General features: G+C 39.6%; 1 protein-coding gene across 1 annotated transcript; it reads right to left on the bottom strand.

Annotated features, from left to right (window-relative positions):
- Window positions 1-2,850: 2,850 nt before the first annotated feature.
- LOC122278390 (RNA-binding protein cabeza-like) lies at window positions 2,851-3,354 on the bottom strand. Its single transcript, XM_043088584.1, has one exon. The coding sequence runs from the start codon at window positions 3,352-3,354 to the stop codon at window positions 2,851-2,853; it is 504 nt and encodes a 167-aa protein (XP_042944518.1).
- Window positions 3,355-18,730: the final 15,376 nt, after the last annotated feature.

Below are 18,730 nucleotides of genomic sequence, written 5' to 3' on the forward strand. Positions count from 1 at the left end.
TGCATACCCTGGAAATTTAATAGAAATATCATAAGTAATGAGTAAAACTGAGAAACAGGTTGTAAATGAGAAGTATACAACGTAACGAGGAAGCATGGTTCTATTTATTTCACAAAGCCATAAAACATCCATATATGAAATGAGAGTTCGTGGGAACGAAAGTAAAACGAGGAAGTGCAGCTGCAGATGCAGATGCTGTGGTTACCTTCAATAACCAGTAGACTATGTCTAGTTTCGGCTCACTCCTGGCTGGGCAGGCTCAACAAATGACAATAGTCACAAAGGCTATTGTGAATACCTTTTAGCGTCAAAAGAAACTCGACGTCCAGTTGCAATCTACAAGGGAAAATCCATGTAATTTTCAGTTTCAGAAATAATAACAGAATATATTTATCACGAAATCAGGGTAAAAAAAATACACTAGAAAACTATAGACAAGATTTTTGTTATCACAATATGGACTACATAAGCCAAGTTGGGAAAATCATCTGCTTATAAATTTCCTGGCCTACTCTTCACTTGGGGAAAATAAACAACGAAGCACAACCTCAACCCAGGAACTTTGTGTCCATACATTCAGCATAAATTGCCAAATGTACATTTGGCAATTTATCCCCCCCAACATGTCAGCTTTTTATTGGAGTTTATATTAAGCCTACCCGGCCTCCACCATATTAAAAATCTTAAAATTTAGAAGAAGAAGTATAGAACAGTGATTGGTGGCTGGCAGCCACCTTCGGCGCTGGATATATGCATAATTCATGTCCCCCAAAAAAATTATTTTCTGGGTTTACTTTTATTGCATACATCAAACAAGGAAAAAAGACAAGCTAGAATCTCTCAAGATTACATAAATCTCAAGAAGTTTTCACACATGTACACAGACACACACACACACACGCACACACACACACACACACACACACACACACACACACACACATATATATATATATATATATATATATCCAAAGAAGACTTTATATCCAAAGAAGACTTATATACATTGATTTAAAGAGATTTAGTCCGGTCTGGAGGTGTCAATCGATTCCGGACAAATCTAGAATATGCATGATTCAGGCATAATACGACACCACTGCAAAAGAGCGGAATTTGGCAGTTTCGATATAAAAGATTGCGGAATCCTATAGTGAAGTGTAACGTCTAAGGCAAGTTATATTATAGTATGGATAGAGTTTCTTCCAAACGCGGTTTGAGGAAGTTTCCTACAGCTAGGCTATCATTAAATTTGTCATAGGTCCCTTAAACATATGAGAAACAAATGTTTTTTTTATTATTATTTTTAATGATATGGCATTCCAGGCATATCCGTGAAGATTTTTAAATTAACATGTCATTATTACATGTGCAACATGTAGATATATACTTGTCATTTTTATATATAGAAGGGATATTGGTGAGATTTTCATCCTACTAAGTTTGGAGGAAAACTCTCTATACCCTTTTAATATATCTTTCTTTCTTGTTTTTTTTTAAAGCTAGCCTGTCTTTTATTTTTCTTTGGATTTTTCCAATTATACAATTTGTCACTTTCCCTTTTAGGAGGAAATTCAATATAAACAAAAAGAAAAAGTATGAAACATATGTTATTTTATTTCTAAGCCAATTTGTGGAAATTACGTTGTAGTCAAAATGATAATAATAGAAAAATAAATATATGGCATGCATCCTCCTACAACTTTTTTGTATTTTTGTATCATTGTATATGATCATAGAGAAACATGAAAATTACAAATTCGGGGTTTAAAGCATGAAGCTATAGCAATATCCTAAATATACGAATTAATTAATAAAAAGGATTAAGAACATGCAAATTACTATTCACTAATATGGAGATTTTATTTGTTATATTTATAATTGATCTTGAATTATTTCTAACATTTCCTACACTTTTTATTATGCTTTATACATGTTTATAACTCCATATTTCATATCATGGTAAAGGAAATGAGGATGTAGAATTAATGGCATGATTGTTGTCCAGTGATCTTCCTTCTTACTATATACATTCCAAATAAATGAAGAAAAGGGTGATACAGAATTTTATAATGATTGGAAATTAATTAGAAATGAAGGGGAACAAGTAAGCTTCTATTAAGCAGAAAATTTAACCATTAATATCTGTCTGATAGTTTATTAGGAACTTGTTCCAAAATATTAAATGAGGAGCTAAAGCTTGAAGATGGTGTGTTTCATTTCCCTTGTTTACAAGTGGATTTTCGTAAGAGCTAAGTCAATGTATCCTTCATAAATATTAAAATTTGGACATTCTAAAAGATTTTCATCCAATCAAAAGGCAAGGACACCAAGACACCAAATGATGAACAAGCAGCCATGTTAAATGACTGCAAAAAGGGGGGGGGGGATAATCCCACGAAATCTGAACGGCAATAATAAGAAACGCGTAACGGCCTCATTTTGAACCAAAACAAAGGCTGGTCAATAACATCACACAAAATTTTTAATGTTGCGATTCAGCATCCAATGCCATGAAAAACATGAACATCTCTTGCTGTGCTTGATGCCAGTCCAAAAACTGCCTACATCGGCAATATGGTTCAAAATGTAAAGCCATACAGTTATTTTAAGTATAATATCGGGTTCCATACAGTTCACTTAGACCCTTCCCGTGTACACCAGAAAGTAGTACCCATATCTACAGGCAAAAGAACTCTGAACATAGGTGAAGCTAATGCTTTAGTGCGTTTTTACCACCCTCCTTCCCCTTGCTGATTAGTTTCTTCAATCTCAGTGCCTATGGTTAATTAGTCCTAGCTTGACCACTGGTTCCCGCCAGAGGCTTCTGTTGATCCTACATTGTTTCCCTTGCTAGCTTCCACCAGCTTCATTACTTGAACCAGATCCTTTGTTCCAGCCACTACCAGTAGCATCTTTAGCTGCTGTTGGTTGGTTCCTACCCTTGCTATTCCACCCACTGGTTTGATTGCTAGTTCCACAGCTTCCTGCATTCCAACTCTGCGATTTATTCTTATCTCCGGCTCCAATCCAAGTTTCTACACCGTCATTTTTCTTCCATCCCTCACCTGCCTCTTGGTTCCAGTCAGAGGGCTTATCCTCACTACTGTCATTTCTGTTATTCCAACCACCACTTTGATCCCACCTTCCACGGCCTCTGCCTCCAAATCCTCCTCGGTCTGACCTATCACCATAACCTCCTCTGTCTGATCTACCTCTACCTCCGAAACCCCCCCGTTCTCTGCCTCTGCCACCAAAATCCCCTGTCTCCAACTCTGCCTCCAAAACCCCCTCTACCTCTAGAGCCTTCCCTGTCTGAACTCCCTCTACCTCCAAAACCTCCTCTGTAATTCCCATCACTTGCCCTTTCACTGAAACTCTCCGTTTGGTCTCCACTTCCACCAGCTATTGACTGATTGCCACATCAAACCAATTGCTTTTCTTGCCCCAGCCTGAGTCCTTGTTTGCATCACCAGATTCAGAGTTCCAGAAAGTACTTTTGCCCCAATTAGAATCTTGGTTCCCATCTTCATTCCCATCACTTTTTCTACCCCAGCTTGAAAGCTGGATTTCTAGTGGCATCACTTGATCCGGAGCTCCAACTACTTCTACCCCAATTAGAATCATCATTTTTTCCATCATTTGATCCACTTTTCCAACCAAAACTTTGATTCCATCCACGTGCCGAACCATCAGATGATGTTTTCCCCTTGTTCCAATTAGACCATTGATCTTTATGGTCATCCAACCAGAAGCAAAAAGAAATTTAGGGAAATGGAGAAAAAGGAAAATGGAACAGGAAAAGAGCAATCACAAGATAAGAAAAGAAAGACTACATCTAATTTTGGGGACTGAAACACTGGTTGAATTTCAGAGACAGTGAATTATCAACGTTTAATTCTCTTCAAGTCATGGAATTAAATGTAGTCTTGAAAGAAACAGTCTGTCTCAGGCCGTCTACACCTTCCAGTTGAAAAACTATTGAACTTTCTGGTCTAGACAGAATATCCCCTGCAATTCTCTATGCTGTATTCTTTTATAAAACTGATTTACAGTCGGAGGCAGAATATGCTATCAAAAGAGCCAAGGGTGCTCTTCAGAAGGTTCTAGTTTCATGGTATTTGGCTATTGGGAGGTTTAAAATTAATGATGTGAAAGGGAAGTTAGAGATTGACTGCTAGATGAAGGCATTACCTTCATAACTGTAGTCTCTAATTCCAATCTAGAAGAGCTTGGCACGCTATAGGAATACAAGCCATGCTATGAAAAGCAGGTTCCACAGCTTTCCGAAGCCGATGATATATCAAAAAACCCACTATTTGTTGTGCAGGTTTTAATTTAGTTTGCTTAATTATGAACGATAGAACCCTAGTTTTATCATTTTTCTTCAGATATTATTTTTAAAAAATATCAAATAGTTGGGCCATTAGAATTTTTATTTAATATATATATATATTATACGTGCTTATGCTATTCATGAAAAATCTTCAGTTTTGGACATACGAACGATATTCAGACCAAGCTTTGTTCATCAAAGCTGAGTAAGATATGTATTTTCAGAAATAACAACTAATTAATCCAAAGTGCACTGATTATTCTTCAGGATTACTTTGGGTAATGAAATTATACTCTTGACCAAGTTGTGTAGTACATATCTTCAGTACTCTTACCCACTGCCGCCTTGTTGGTGTTGATTTATTTTTCTTGAATCCAGTTTTTCAAACGTGTAGGAAACTCTAACCCTAGACATCGTTTTTTCTTTCATGACTCTTCAAGTACTTATTCATATTGATAATAATGGAGTCATTATTTTTGTCGATAATTCAGGATATTTAAATCATAAATAGTCTTTTTGTATACTAGGAGTTAGTAAATTATCTTTTTTTAATCATTCATGAACTCCCATTTTAGAAAGTTTACCTAAGATCATTTGGTCATTAGGACGTTAATTTTGCTTCTCTAGTTATGAAAAACCTGATACATACATTATTGGGTAATGGTCGTTTCTTTTCACAACATGGTAATGTTTTTCTAATGTCACTTTAGATTAAAATTTTTCCTATTAAAATCATGGCTAGCTTTGTCTATGTCATTCTAGATAGATATTCAAACCCTAATAGAAGTGGCAGTGTCACAAGTACAAAGAAGAAGCCACAACGCAAATTAAAGTGGCTAACCTTTCATCTGTTGCGACGAGAAACAACTGGCCTTCTTCCTCGTCAGCCGGCGTGTGCAAACGAGGGACTGAAACACCGGTTGAATTTCAGAGACAGTGAAATAGGGGAAGCTTTAGAACGGGAAGGAGAACACCGGTGTGGGTCAACGAGGAGTGGAAAATGGGGGCAATGAGGCGGGGTTTTAGTCGGGGGAGGTTGCCGGCGGAGATTTTGGTCACCGATTCCTCCACTTCGATCTTCCGAATTAGATGGGTGTGCGATGGTGAGGGTGGGGGAAATAAGTTGGGGGGAAAGTGTTTTGGCGCCCTGGGTCTATCCCGACACTAAATGCAAATATGAGATGTTGCGGCGTGGAATGTCGTTGCAATATATTTTTGTAGTCGCCGCTAAAAGCATTTAATTAGATGGCGCCAGGCTATTTGTAGAACTCCCCGGCGAGTTTCTAATCGCAGGCAAATTTATACATATAGCAGCGTTTTATCTTGCGGCGATTATAAAATCGCCGGTAAAATTACAATTTCTTGTAGTGATAAAATATTAAATATACGCATTTAGTTCCTTAATTATAAATTATCTTGTAGAACAGACTCTTCAAAATATATATATATATCCGATCGACTATGATCATTGTGCTTTAGAGACTGAGAGTCTTGGTTTTGCTTATACAATATTGATATTTCTTTATCTTTGATTTTATTTTATACAAGGTGATCAACATAGGAATAGAGAATCGGAGATCCCATTTTTCTGTCCAAGAAAGGGGTTAAAGTGGGACAGGTCAAGGTTTGATATCCTCTACAATCAGAATATGATTATTTTATGATCGGGCAGTCGAGGACCGATCGAAGGCCGACAGGCACTTTTTCAGACCTGAGACATGATAGTTTGATTGTAACGTACGTACGCAACTTTGGTGCATAGATACCTAGCAACTGGCTAATTTGATTTGAAAAATTCTGGTCATCATTCATACATCATATATCTATTTTTGTTCTTTATCTTATTCTTTGTTTTCTTAGCAGATAATATATGGTGTAATAGTAATGAGTAGAATAACTTTTTAAAAAATAAAATATTGTTAGAATATAATTGTTAATATATATATATATTTATATATACAAAAATCATTGACACCTTAATGAATGAAAACCCTCCTCTTCAATTGTGATGACCCGCTTTCACGTGTTTTTTTCACTGAAGGGTTGTTTTTATTTTAATTAATATATTAGTTTATTTATTTTAATTTATTGTGTTTTAAAATTAGTTTTTAATTTATTTGAGGTGGTGTTTAATTTATTTTAGTCGTTTTACGGTTTTTAATCTCATTTCGGCGGATTTGTTTTGTTTTCCTGGAGTGAGGATTGGACCTCATTTCCTTCCTACATCTCTTTTCCCTTTTTTTCCTTTTTCTTCTTTCTTTTTCTTTTTCTTTTTTTTCTTTTTCTTCTTCCCCGTGCGTTCCGTCGACCCTCTCTCTCTCTCTCTCTCCTCTCCCACGCCGTAAACCACCCCAGCCCCAACCCATCGCCGTCTGGCCACCGTGGGCGACACCACCCCTACCGGTTGAAGCCCCTTCCTCCGGCACACCACCCCACCGAATCCCAGCCCCATCCGGCCAGCCGTTTGGCCGGAAAATGCCCAACAAAGCCCCACGATTTTTGCCTCGATCCGCCGCCGTCGCTCCACCTCCGGCCACCACCTCTTCACCACTTCATCACCGGTTCCTTGCCGTCCTAACCCACCCATTTCCGGCCTCTAATAGCCACTGGAACAGCTCCCACGAGCTAGCTTTCCATTTTGGGAAATCCGGCCTCCCTCCACCCTTTTTGCCGCCACCCACGGTCAACCACCACTTCCAATAGCTTCATAATCATCCTTAGACCATTCCCTATCAATACTAAGCCCTGGTTTGTCCCCGTTCAAAAGTGGGTATTTTACAACCCACGGCCACAGTGAATTTTCACTGTTACGTTGCTTTCCTTCCGTCGTTTGCAACGCCGCAAGCTTTCTAAAAATACCATATAGCGCTGTAAGTATTTTCCAAACCCTATTTTCAGATTTAAATATATTTTGCTCATTCAATTATTTATCGCTAGTTGGTTGATTCCGGACTGAGTCCAAGGAGTTCGGGGGTCGGATGGATGGAGGACGGAGTTGCTTGTTTTATTGATATATGTTGGTTGATTATTTTTGTGCATTGATATTGCATTTACATGGTGCATGCACGTACGTTTTTATTTAATTGAGAAAAGCCTATTTTATTGGCGTAAGTGGACTCTCGGGTGCGTGTGTATCACGACCCCAAGCCGGGATGGGGTATTATCTAGGTGGAGCTCCTCTGGTCACTCGGGAGCGGAATAAACTGAGTGACGTCCCCTGGGTTGTCGCTGGGCGACGACGGGAGCAGGGGCTAGAGGATGCTTGGCTACGAACGCGTCGGGCGCGGAACCGGGCATCGCTCTACGCACCGACTCCGTGGCCCTTCACTGGCGAGGGCTAGAGGATGCTTGGCTATGAACGTGCGAGGCGAGGAACTGGGCATCGCTCGTTAGGTGTCACATGCGTGGTCGTAACCTGCGGTGTGGCACTAGAGCCAGGGTGTGCGGATGACTCCTAGGGGAGGTCATGGTGCATACAGATTAATTGGATTATGGTTTGAGATGGTTATGGGCCAAATGTGACTTTTGGCGTGATATTTGGAAAGGGTTTGTTTTTGGGCCAAATGGGATTTTTGGCGTGCGTGGTAAAAATATGTTTTTATGGGTTTGCGCATTGGCATCACTTCATGCACATTGTTTGAGTTCTATATGCTTTTATCTGGTGGTGTTTGGATTTTACTTACCTCTGGTACCATTTTTGGTTCCGTAGATTTTGGTGCAGGATTCGAGGAGGAGGAGGAGGCTGAGCCCGAGGATGCGGCTCCGCCGGAGTTTTGAGTCGAAGCTATGCTTTATAGTTTGGTTTAAAACTATATTTGTGTTTTTGTAATGTTTTTTATTTATGTATGTCTTAAACAGCTTGTATTATACTAAGAAAAATTCCGGTACTTAGTTATGACTTTCGTTATCCGCTGCGTGTTTCTTCGTGCACCTATGTTGCTTTTGCACACACTTGGCACTCGTTGATAGGGTGGTGGCCCGGGTTGTCACCATCTGGACGTCTCGATTTTCCCGTGTCCATGCGTGGGGATTTGGGGGCGTCACATGTGGTATCAGAGCGGTTTGGCTCTGGGTAAAACTACATGTCCCGTAGGTAGTACCAGAATGTTTTTTTTTTAGGTTGTGTTTTAAAAATTATGTTAAGTACAATTATTTAATTTGTTTTAATTGCTTTATTTGTTTGAACTTGTTTGTTTGTTTTTATTTATTTAGTTATGTTTTTGCAAGATGGTTGCTTTTGTTTTGTGTGATGCGGTGTTGGTCTTTGGTTCTGTTTTTGTTTGTTGTTGGTTTTATTTGTTTTTGTTTTCTGAAAGGGGGTCAAAGGTTGTGGTGGCAAGAAAAAAAAATGGGGAGACCAAGGAAATCTACTCAGGAGCCACGGGACAATACCTCAAGAGATGACTCCATAGCCGAAGGAATACAGCAGATGACGGAGTTTATGCAGCAGAATATTAGGCCACAACAGACAGGGCCTTGGCCACAACAAGGAGGACCTTGGCCACAACAAGGGGGTCCCTAGCCACAATAAGGAGGGCCTTGTCCACAGCAAGAAGGGTTTTGGCCACAACCAGGAGGTTCTTGGCCACATCAGGGAGGGCCTTGGATGTACCCAGGAGGGTCCAGTAGCATGGTGCAAGCCGGATGCACCTATGAGCGCTTCCTGGCGCATAGAACCCCATACTTCACTGGAGAAGAGGATCCACTTCAAGCTGAAAAATGGATCAAAGACTTGGAAAGAACTTTTGAGGTGTGTGGTTGTACCGAGACGCACCAGGTACTCTACGCCAGTTATCTATTGCAAGGCACCGCGTCTGATTGGTGGGATACCAAGAGGGTGATGCTGGAATCAGAATTGAGATCTTTCGCTGCTGTGACCTGGCAGCGCTTCAAGAAAGAATTTAATGACCGCTTCTTTCTCGCATCGGTAAGGAAGCAAAAGGCAAGAGAGTTCTCAAATTTGGTCCAAGGGGGCACGACAGTGGAACAGTACGCCCAGAGATTCATAGAACTCGGGCGATTTGCTCCCCACCTTATCACCACAGAGGAGATGCGAGCTGATCGTTTTCATGAGGGACTACGCCCTGATATACGCCGTATGGTGGTCAGCCATCGGATATCCACTTTTCAGGAATTAGTGGATGTGGCCACCCTTGTGGAGCGAGAAAATAATCTGAGTATGGGCTCCCCTCCAGGACATAAGAGGTGGAGTTTTTCTGGTGAAGGAAGCAGCTCGGGTTCACCTCAGAAATTTGTTCAGCGGACTGGAACTCGACCTCAAGCGTCCTCAGGTGTTCGTATGGGAGGACGGGTGCCAATTTGTGGAGCATGTAATAGAGCCCATGAGGGCGAGTGCCGGCTGAGTAGTGGACCCCAGTGTTACCGGTGTGGCCAAGTGGGACATATTGCTCGGGAGTGCCCTGTCAGAGTTCAAGGAAGCCGTGGAGGTAGACGCGGTGGAAGAACCAATCCGAGACAAGCAGTGCAAGCCCGGGTTTATGCTGTCACACCCGGAGAGGTGGATGATGAGGCACCAGTGACCCATGATGCTGGAGTAATTACAGGTATGGATTAATTTAATTTTAAGTTGGATTTAATTTTTGGGTATATTTGGTTTCTCCTTTGCTTTTTGGATTTCATGGGTTAATGTGTTTGGTTCAGAAAGAGTCCGTTTGTATGAGTTTTATGCTTGCACTTTGTTTGATTTCGGTGCGTCACAGTCGTTTGTATCTTTCATGTTTGCGCGGGTGTGTAATTTGGTCACGGAACCGTTGCTGAAGTCTATGGTAGTGGCTCTACCTGATGGTGACATGGTGTGGTGTTCTAAGGTTGCTTTGGGATGCCCGTTAAATTTTGATGGAAGGTTCTTGGATGCTGATTTGTTGGTGTTTAAGCTGTTGGGTTTTGATATCATCCTCGGGATGGATTGGCTATACCGATATTCTGCGAGTATTAATTGCAGAAGTCGGATAATTAGCTTTCAGCTTCCAGATGGTGATTGTCTGAAATTTGCGAGGAGTAAATTAAAAGAAAAGTCGATAATTATATTGGCGATTCAAGCAAGAAGAGAGATTGCATAGGGAGCGGATGCATTCTTGGTTCAGATGGTGTCCACGCCGTCTGAGAAGAAATCTTTGGCAGACATTCCAGTTGTGGAAGAATTCCCCGATGTGTTTGTGGATGACTTATCCGGACTACCCCCTGTGCGAGAAATGGAATTTGTTATAGACTTGGAACCTGGAGCGGCTCCTGTGCATAAAGCTCCTTATCGCATGACACCGGCTGAATTAAAAGAGTTGAAGACTCAGTTGCAAGAGCTGGTAGAGAAGGGATTTATTCAGCTTAGTACTTCACCGTGGGGTGCACCAGTTTTGTTTGTTAAAAAGAAAGATGGAACCCTCCGTATGTGTATCGATTATCGAGAATTGAATAAGGTGACCATCAAAAATAAATATCCTCTCCCGCGGATAGATGATTTATTTGATCAGCTTCAAGGAGCAGCTGTGTTCTCAAAAATTGATCTGAGGTCGGGATACTACCAGCTGAGGATCAAAGACAAGGATGTGCCTAAAACTGCTTTCAGGTCGAGGTATGGGCATTATGAATTTAAGGTGATGTCGTTTGGGTTAGCTAATGCCCCTGCTGCTTTCATGGATTTAATGAATCGAGTATTTCGACCTTATCTGGATTCCTTTGTGGTAGTATTCATCGATGATATTCTGATTTATTCCCGAGATGTTGAAGAGCATGTGTATCATCTTCGTCTGGTACTTGGGAAATTGAGAGAACACCAGTTGTACGCCAAGCTCAGCAAGTGTGAATTCTGGTTGGAAGAAGTTAGATTTCTTGGGCATGTGATTTCCTGAGACGGAGTGGCTGTTGATCCTAGTAAGGTAGAAGCCATTTTGTCATGGCAGCGCCCCACTACAGTGCGCTGGAGTTTTGAGTCGAAGCTATGCTTTATAGTTTGGTTTAAAACTATATTTGTGTTTTTGTAATGTTTTTATTTATGTATGTCTTAAACAGCTTGTATTATACTAAGAAAAATTCTGGTACTTAGTTATGACTTTCGTTATCCGCTGCGTTTTTCTTCGTGCACCTATGTTGCTTTTGCACACACTTGGCACTCGTCGATAGGGTGGTGGCCCGGGTTGTCACCATCCGGACGTCTCGATTTCCCCGTGTCAGTGCGTGGAAATTTGGGGGCGTCACATCAATATTTTCAAGCAACCCTTAATTTCCATAGGAATTAATTCATTGGCGGCGTTCCAAGTGGCTGGTACGTTGTATATATATTATATAGGATCTATATATATATATATTTGACTGGGAATTATTTACTTATCTTTTGGGGAGGAAAAAAACAAAACACAAAAGACTAAAGAAACTAATATACGCAACTAATGGACCCAAAATAATTGAGATTCTTCGATAGTACTGATCTAAGAAATAGCAGCAGATACTTTGAAATCGCCACTTCCTAAAGGGGCCTCAAACGTCTCGGAGATATGTGAAACATGCCATGCAAGACTACTCTTTTTCTTTCATCTTTTGATCAAGTCGTGTCAATCTCGTTTGCTTTTCATGATGCATGCATGCAATATCAATCAATAAGATGATGATCATGATCAGTTAGCTATCCTTGAGTGTTGATCATTTAACTAATAAAAAGACCAAAATAATCATAAACTAATACGTAGCTAGCGCATTTACACGATCAAGCTCAATCTTTACAGGTCGTAAAGAGAAATTATTAATGTCCATAAATGTCGCGGCCACAATTTGTCATGATGTGTGATCAAGACGTCCATATTGTTTTGGTTGATCTGATAATTACAAGTGATGATCAGTGAATATCATCAAATAATAATTGTTCATTAATAATCACTAAATTCCAGCGTTAATCAAGACATGATAATCAGACACTTTACACATCAAAATAATGAAGATTGTCCTGCGCGCGCGCACATATATATAGTACTCTTCCACAGGGAAATTAGTTAGATCACATTGCTCATTATTGCCCTCGATGCTGGGAGATACGTACTCTTCTTTTTGAAGTAGGATTGATAGAGTTCTTTTTTAATACTTCTTTTAGGAGCACTTACAATGAGTTTTGTAAAACCCATTGTTATGTAAAATTTAAAGAAAAATGGTCTAAAACATGCATCCAACGGATGCTTTATTTTTTTTCTATTTTACATTTGTGTACAGTGTTGCCTCTAGATGTAGAAGCAACTGTACACAAATGTAAACATATTTTAATTGGTTTCTATCTCTTCTTGTACTTTTTCTCTAAAATTAATTTCTTTTATTATACTTTTTCTCTTATAAAATATTAAAATGTATAATATTAAAATGATATGAAGAAAAAATAGATAAGCTGATGTATGATATATTGTAAAAATCAGTATGTAAAATAGAAAAAATGAGATTTGGTGATGTATGTTAAAGGATAGGATGAAAAATCCATTGGGAGTGCTCTTAAAGTAGGATTGATAGAGTAAAGTTAATCACTATTACAAAACTTTGAGCTCTCTTTCTCTTTCGCAAGCTAGCGTTCGACAGTATTCGAAATTGGTAGCTACAAAATACATCTTTTTAACACGCCACATCAAGGAAAACAAAAGTTATATATGAAGTTTGAGATGCATATGAAATGTCGAGAAATAAATTCCACATTGCCTATGGATAAGGTTTGGGCATATTTATAAAGTTGGAGCAAATCTCTCTTTTTGAACTCATTTTATAAGATGGGTTAGGCTCATAAATTTCTTTATATAGAGTAAACTATCATTTAATACAACTCTAATTTATTAATTTATTTTCTGACCACTCCCGTAATTATGATATCCCCATTTTACGTGTATTTTTATTGTATATTTTTTTAAATTATTACAATTAGTGGTTTTCTTATTTTAAATTATTTTATGATTTTTAAGTTGTGAAATTATTTTAATATGCTTTCTTGTTATTTATTATTATTTTGTATTTAAATTGATTTTTAATTTAAATTAGTTATTTTTGGGCTTTAAAATTATTGTGTTTTTGGATTTTATTATTTTATTTTATTTAATCACTATGTTTAAATTATTTTATTTAACTTACTGTTTTGAAAATAGTTTTCGTTGGATCAGTTTCTTGACCCAAGATGTGAGGATTGAACCTCATTTCTTTTCCTTCATTTTTCTTTTCTCATCTTTTTCTTTTTCTTTTTTTTTTCTCCCCTACACTTCTCGCCCGCGTGACCAGCCATCCCCTCCCTGTCCCCATCATTTTCTTCTTCCGTCCTAGTGTGACACCGCTCGCTAGCATGAGCCACACCGCCCCTCTCATTCTCTTCCCCTCTGGCTGGTGAACTTTCCCCTCAATTTTCAAGCCACTCCATGCAGCCGTTAGCTGCCAAGCATGGGTGGATGCCGCTGCATCCTTTTCTTCTAGCTCCACCGAGTGCCAACTATTTCCGTCGCTGTTGCTACCATTTTCTTCCCCACCTACCGGCGACCTCACCCCTCCATTCTCAGACCCCCAAACGCCGTCGTTAGCCATCACGAGTTCCACCAAGCTGCACGGTTTTGTCCTCCCCACGCCACCGTGCCTTTGCCGTTGGCCACTACTTCATCACCGGCCTCTTGCCAACCTAACCCACCCAACCCCAACTCCGATCCGTCACCGGTGAAGCTCAACCAGACCTCTCTCTGATTTGGCCTTTTTGGTCTTCCATCACCGTTTGTGCCACCACCCATGGCAAACTGTCACTTCCATTAGCTTCACCGACATCTCTAAGCCTTACCCTACCTTTCCCTAGTCTTCGTTTGTCTCCATTGAAATTTTGGTATTTTGAGACCCATGGCCACAGTGCATTTTGCACTGTTATGTTGCCTTTCCGCCACCTTTTGCAGCCCATTGATCATTCAGAAATTATTTTATAGTACTGTAAGTATTTTTCAAACCTCCTTTAAGATTAAATATATTATTGCTTTAACAATACACTGTATTGGTTGGTTGTATAGGACTGAGTCCGAAGAGTCGGGGGTCGGATGGATATGAGAAAGGAATTATTTGTATGTTGGTTGATGTTGGGCTGTTTTGGATATTTTGTGTCTTGTTGTATGCATTGCATAGAGCATGCATGTTCATGTTTGAAAATGGAAAATGGATTTTTAGCATATTGGTATGCATGTATATGTGTGGGAAATGGAAACTGGTTTTCAAATGTTTAATTGGATTTTTGGATGCGTGTGTATCACGACCCCAAGCTTGGATGAGGCATTATCTTGATGTAGCTCATCTAGTCACTCGAGAGCAGAATATACTGAGTGATGTCCTCTGGGTTGTCACTGGGCGACAACAGGATCAGACGGGATGGTAACGCTCTCATCCCGACTCCGTGGCCCCTTTGCTGGCGAGAGCTAGAGGATGTTTGGCTACGAACGTGTTCATGCATATTGTTGTGGCTTTAATGTATTTTCATCTTGTGGGTTGCTTAGATTATTACTTACCTATGGTGTTGTCTTTGGTACCGTAGATTTTGATGTAGTTGACGAAGAGGCTGAGCCTGAGGAGGCTGCTCCGCCGAAGGAGTAGTTGGAGTCTCTAACTATAATTGTTGAAAATTATTTTCAGCTTTCATATTATGTATTTTGATTTATGACTTGTTACTTTAATTTGTATTATGTTTTGGAATGCTTATGTTTAAGCGAGTTTGTATTTAAACAATTCTGGTACTTAGTTGACTAACCTTAATTTATTCTACTGCGTTTTGGTTGTTCACATGTTGCATGTATACACACTTGGCACTTGGCAATGGGATGTATGACCTGTGCTATCATCATTTCGGACACCTCGATTTTCACGTGTCCATACGTGGGAGTTAGTAATGATTTGTTGAAAAGCTTGCCACGTGCAAAGGCTCCATGTATACCGAATTGTGTGCAAGTGATTTTAATAATAATATATATATATATATATCTTCAATTAGTAAAATGAGTAATGATTAAATGTCTTGATCCTTTCTTCTTGTCTAACTTTTGTGAATGGGGGAGTGAGGATGCTTGTTGACAAATGAAGTCCAGCAAGTAAGGTGGTGCATGTCTTTCTCTAGTGGATCTTCTAGGCATGTGAGGACTGGTGGGATTGTCACGTGTTTGTTCTTCAAGAGGTTTTGGTGAACCTTCTGTGTTTGAAGTGTTTGCCACATTCTTTACATTGACATATGGTTCAAGTTCAAGGTGAAACAACTCATAAGTGTGGTCAAGAGCAGTATCCAATGGTTGGGAAAAGGATAATGAGGTTGGATTTGGCAGGTTATGAGTTGTAGTCTCAGTTTTGTATGGAAAAATCCTTTCATGGAAAATCACATTCCTAGAAATGAAGACTCTCTTTGTCTCTAGATCCAGTAGCTTATAGCCTTTAACCCCAAAAGGATAACCCAAGAACACACTTCCTAACTCTAAGTTCAAACTTGTGCCTGTTATTCACCAAAGTGGAGTCAAAGGCTAAACACCCGAATACCCTAAGATAAGAGTAAACAGGTTTGGTCTCAAAAAGAAGCTCAAAAGGAGTCTTGTTTTTAAGTAGTGGTGAGGGGGTTCTGTTTATGAGATACACTGCAGTGAGAATGTAATCATTCCAATATCTCATTGGAATTTCACCTTGGAACTTTAAGGCCCTAGCTATATTCAAGATGTATTGGTGTTTTCTTTTTACAATAGCATTTTGTTGGGGTGTTTCAACACAAGTGTTTTGATGGATTATGCCCATTTTTGAATAAAAACCTTTCATGTCAAATTCTCCTCCATTATCACTTCTAATTACTTTGATTTTAGAGTCAAATTGGGTCTCAACCATTGCATAAAAATTTTGCAAAGCTCCAGTTGCATCAGATTTTAGTTTTAACATTTATACCCAGGTAAAACAACTGAAATCATCAACTATACTCAAGAAATATCTTGATCCATCATGACTAATCTCATTACAAGGCCCCCAAAGATCACAGTGGATTAGATCAAAGCATTTTTTTGATTTATGATGGCTAATAGAGAAAGGAAGTTTATGTAACTTTGCAAAAGGGCAAACTAAGCATGGTATGGAAGTAACATCAAGATTAGAAATATCATCTTTGCTAATCAAGTTCATTCTAGAATTAGAGAGGTGTCCACGTCTATAGTGCCACAGACCAAAATCTTCATGGTTGTTGATGACAGAAGCAGAAATGGAAGTGTTGGTGGTTAGAAAGGATAAGGCTTCAACTAAAGTTGTAGGGGAGACTTCATTCCTCAGTAGATGATACAGGCCATTCCTCACTTCACCCATTCCAGTCGCTTTCCAAGTTAAAAGGTCTTGAATAAAACAGTTTTCAGGTAGAAAAATAAGACAACATCTTGATTTTTGACTAAGTCTTCTAGCATATATGAGGTTAAAAGAAAAGGATGTAACACAAAGCACATCTTGTAGGGTCAAGTATTTTGATATCTTCACAGTTTCGACATGAGAAACATTGATAGTTTCACCATTTGGAAGAGCTACAAAATATGTGGCAACAACTTTGATGGAAGTGAAAAGGGAGGTTGAGCAGACCATGTGGTCTATCGCCCCTGTGTCTATTATCCAAGGTGCATCAAAGGTGTTGTGTGCGTTTATGCTACAAGCTGAGAGACAAAGTGAGATTCCAGATATTTTTGACATGTCAGATTCAGAATGGCTGAGGGAATGAACTTGATTAAGTGAAGGTGAGTGAGAATGATTGGGTTGTGAATTGAGCAAGGCAATCAGCTGTGAATATTGCTCTTGAGTGAGTGCTGCTTGGTTGTTATCGACTTGCTCTTGTCCAGATGGCATAAGGGTAGTGACTTGATTGACAAATGATGGTCTGCCCTTCCTGTGGAGTTTGTGGCCTGGTGGATAACCATGAAGTTTGAAGCACCTTTCTATAATATGGCCAGGCATTCTGCAATGGCTGCACACTGGTTTCTCAGGGTTAGCTTTAAAACACATTTCTATGGAATGTCCAAGCACTTTACAAAAGGTGCAGTAGTACTTTATTTGAGATATGATATTTTGCCTTCCTAGCATTTGCTATCATAGCAATGGAATCACCAACTGAAGTGTCTATAGAAATCTGTTGCTCTTTTCTTCTTGTTGTATGATGGAGTACACTTCATTTAAGCTAGGGAAAGGTTTGATTAGAAGAATCTGAGCCTTAAGAGATTTGTATGTATCATTTAAACCATAAGGTGTGATACCCCGTATTTACGTATATTTTTATTGAAAGATTATTTAAATTATTATAATTAGTGGTTCTTTTATTTTAAATTAAACGTGTTTCTCATTGTATTGTTTTATGATTTTTTAAGTTGTGAGATTTAAATAATATTTTTTCTTCATATTAATAATTATTTCACATTTAAATTAATCTTTAGCTTGAACTGTTTTATTGTTGGGCTTTAACTCTTTTATTTTATTAATACTGAGTTGTAGTGTTTTTATTTGGCTTTTATTTATTTTATTGTGCTCTTTATTTTAAATTAGTTTATTGTTGGATTTTATTATTGGGTTTTATTTTACTAAGTCACTGCATTTAAATTATTTTATTTAAATTTGTTGTTTTAAAATCTATTTCATTGGATCCGTTTTGAGACCCAAACTGAAAACACTGGATCTTATATCTTTCCATTCCTTTTTCTTTTTCCCTCATTTTTTTTTTATTTTCCCTTTCTCTTTCTTCTTCCTTATTCTTCTTCTCTTTTTCATTTTCATCTCCCTATTTTTCCCCCTAGCCCGTGCGAGCCCTCCCCTCTCCTCCCCATTTGTTTTCCTCACTCTCTCCAGCTCGCCGCCGCACGCCGGCGTGGCCACCACCGCCCAGCCCACCACCTTCTCCGCACGCTTGCACCCTCACCCACCCCAGCCACCACCCCCACACCTCATCCTTCTCTCTCCTACTGGCCATGAATTTACTGGGCCACTGTGCGCTGCCCAACGGCGCCACCACACCACCATAGCTATCCCTCCTGCCGGCCAACATCCTACACCAAGCTCAGCCCCTAACTCACTGCTGTTTGCCACCACGAAGCCCACCATGACCCATGGATTTTCCTCCGTTCTGCTGCCATGCCACTTCACCGCCACCACCATCGGTTTCCCCTTCCACTGGTGATCTCCCCTAACCAATCTCAAGCCCCACTGTGACCCCTAGCTGTCACACTCTCCCTCACACTCCCACGGCCTTTCTTCACTTTTCATGGCCGATCTCCACCATGTGCCACCTCCCACGGCCACCAACCATCACCATTAGTTTCACCAACACTTCTAAGCCTTACTCTAACCTTCCCTAGCTTTCGTTTGCCTCCGTCCAAATTTTAGTATTTTGAGACCCACGACCACAATGCATTTTGC

The sequence above is a fragment of the Carya illinoinensis genome, chromosome 10 (assembly GCF_018687715.1).
Source record: "Carya illinoinensis cultivar Pawnee chromosome 10, C.illinoinensisPawnee_v1, whole genome shotgun sequence".
In the NCBI taxonomy this organism is placed as follows: Eukaryota; Viridiplantae; Streptophyta; class Magnoliopsida; order Fagales; family Juglandaceae; genus Carya; species Carya illinoinensis.

Excerpts from the sequence above, each read along its gene's own strand:
- LOC122278390 (XM_043088584.1), bottom strand. The coding sequence starts at position 3,354 with ATGGGAATTACAGAGGAGGTTTTGGAGGTAGAGGGAGTTCAGACAGGG.